Below are 2,414 nucleotides of genomic sequence, written 5' to 3' on the forward strand. Positions count from 1 at the left end.
TCACTCAGAGAACTCAATAAAGGCTTCTGTTCTGGTTCCAAACCCGATGAAAAGCTGGAGGTTCTGCCTCCATGTTGGACCGAGCCTAGAAGGAACAGAAGGGAACAGAAAACCCAGTGGGAAGGACTCACGATGACGGGCTCTTTCACCATCAGCCTCATGGTTCCGATCCGAATGCTGCGACAATCCAGGATGATGCTGTCGCACCTGGTGGTCGAGACTCTGGGCCTCTTCTTCCTGGGAGGAACCTTCTCTGCAGACGGCTGCTTCCCAAACTGGGGCAGAGAAGGAGAAGGTTTCATTCCCAGTTAGCTTCCTGGAAGCTTCCTGGTTCTGAGTCCCACTTCCTGTTACCTGATCCTTCATCTTGGCTCTCCGTGGGATGGTGATCTTCGTGCTGACGTCTTCGAAGAATTCGGCGTTCAGCTCCTCCTGCTCGTCGGCGCTCTTCACCGCCGCCTCCACTTTGCCTCCAGAGGGCGCCGGAGAGGAGTGGGCGGAGTCAGCGGGTTGGGGGGAAACGTTGTCCATGCGGTTCACGCTCTCGGTGCTGGCGGTCTCGGCCTCCTCTTCCTCATCGTCGCTGGACAGGACGACTTAAGAGAAGAAGAAGAAAACAGATGAAGCCGGGAGCTCCAGGCAAACACTGACCTCCTGCCGGTTCCTGATGTCACTCACTGGGATCGTTGAGCTCAGCCTGCTGCCCCGCCGCCCTCTGCCTCCCTTTGGCGGGGGCTCCAGCCCGGCAGGCGCCGGACGTCCCGGCCAACAGCGGGATCCTTCCGTTGCTCAGAGGCAGCGGCGCCGCCCTGCTGCTCGCCATCCGTGGCGGCAGGGCTTCTCTGATGGCGGCTCCGGCTTTGTAGAATTTCTGCTGCAGGCTGTTGGGTCCGAGGGAGGGGTGGGATCTGATGGCGGGTCTGGGGGTGGGGGAGGACGAGGCGGCCTGGGGGCCCACCAGGGACTCGCAGCTCCCGCAGCTCAGACACATGCTGCCGTCCTCGCTGGGCTTTTTGCACTTCAGGCACACCGAGTGGTAGACGGCGGTCCGAACGGGCTGCAGGGACAGACGGGACCGGATCAGGGCTCTGCAGAATATCAGTCAGAGGTCCGACCCAGAACCCACGCTAAACCTCAAAGCCAAAGCCATCAGAAACCTCAACTACCAATCATCCCATTCAGCAGCAACTACTGAGGAATTGTGGGTAATGGAGTCCCCCCCCTCCCCCCCGTTCAGGGCTGGTCTCACCTCGGCCGCTTTGAGCTGCGGGGAGAAGCAAACGTTCTCCAGAGGTTTCCTCTTCTGCTGGACGCGCCGCTTGATGTTCAGCGACTCTCCTTCTGCAAAATATCAAACAGACAGATTTATCGCCATGACAACCAACCGCTTTATTCTCGCCCAGCCCAAGCGCTTATATGAAGGCCATAAATAACTTGGTCCCAATGGAATTTCCCATTAGGAACCTGCTAGCACTAAGCTGCTAACTGGTTAGCAAGATGCCTCCCACAAACCGGCCACAACCAGACTTGCTTCCAAACCTTCCGCCACAACAATCCCGCCCCCTTGATAATCAACCAATCACATTGACTGTAGTCACTCGTGTAAAGTCGTGCACCACTCTGGAGAATTCAGAAATGCAACGTTGGAACGACCGCTTCCCTTCGACTTTAAGGAAACCTTAGGCTATCTGATTATTAACTAAAAAAAAAAAAAAGATGAATCGATTTGCAAAGTAATGGTTAGTTGCAGATCTAGTTGTAATACATCCTTGTTTTGCTTTAGGAAGGTAAAGTTAGTAGGAAAGTCATGCCTCACCTGGGGCCTCTGGACAGGTGAGGACGATGCTGTCCACCTCCACAGCCTGGTTGTTTCTGAAGGATTGAGAGCAGAACATCAGGCTGATGGTAGAAAGTCGGACTCATCCTCACAGACACATTAGCTCGGCTCCATCCGCCATGTTTGGATCAAACCGAAACATTCTAAGTTTGTTAAAGAGGAAACAGAACCGCTTCTCCTGTTCTGCCTGATTCTGGCTCACAGGTTATTAGATGAAGCTAGCATGAGCTTCTCTACCGGATCGGGAGCGCCACTGACCTTTGAGCTGGTTTCCGTGTCAGTGATGGGACCTGAGCGTGCTGGAAGTGGCGACCCTGCAACATGATTCCTGGCGCAAGCGTGGAAGTCAGGATCAGGTTGAAGTCGGTTCTGGTGGATGTGGAGGAGGGAGTCTGTGCTGCAGGCGGGACGTCGCTGCAGGAGGGGAGGAGGAGTTTTAATGAATATCCCGTCCTGTTTGGAGCTTTCCAACAGAACAATCATCTAAAGTTCAAACGGACCTCAGGAAGCCCGGTTCTGCCTGACCCACTGTGGTGGGAAAAAAGTATTCGACTATTCATCCTAGTTAATTAAACGG

General features: G+C 54.6%; 1 protein-coding gene across 1 annotated transcript in view; it reads right to left on the reverse strand.

The window, feature by feature from the left end:
• The window catches only part of senp6 (SUMO1/sentrin specific peptidase 6), a 24,624-nt gene that overhangs the window by 13,747 nt on the left and 8,463 nt on the right, over positions 1-2,414 (reverse strand). Inside the window, exons 5-10 of the mRNA XM_015400443.1 lie at positions 2,096-2,251; positions 1,817-1,872; positions 1,250-1,341; positions 679-1,057; positions 355-596; positions 81-275 (exon numbers count right to left, since the gene is read on the reverse strand). Coding sequence (XP_015255929.1) covers positions 81-275; positions 355-596; positions 679-1,057; positions 1,250-1,341; positions 1,817-1,872; positions 2,096-2,251 — 1,120 coding nt within the window. The remainder of the gene's footprint in view (positions 1-80; positions 276-354; positions 597-678; positions 1,058-1,249; positions 1,342-1,816; positions 1,873-2,095; positions 2,252-2,414) is intronic.

This window comes from Cyprinodon variegatus, unplaced genomic scaffold (assembly GCF_000732505.1).
Source record: "Cyprinodon variegatus isolate N-32 unplaced genomic scaffold, C_variegatus-1.0 Scaffold1103, whole genome shotgun sequence".
In the NCBI taxonomy this organism is placed as follows: Eukaryota; Metazoa; Chordata; class Actinopteri; order Cyprinodontiformes; family Cyprinodontidae; genus Cyprinodon; species Cyprinodon variegatus.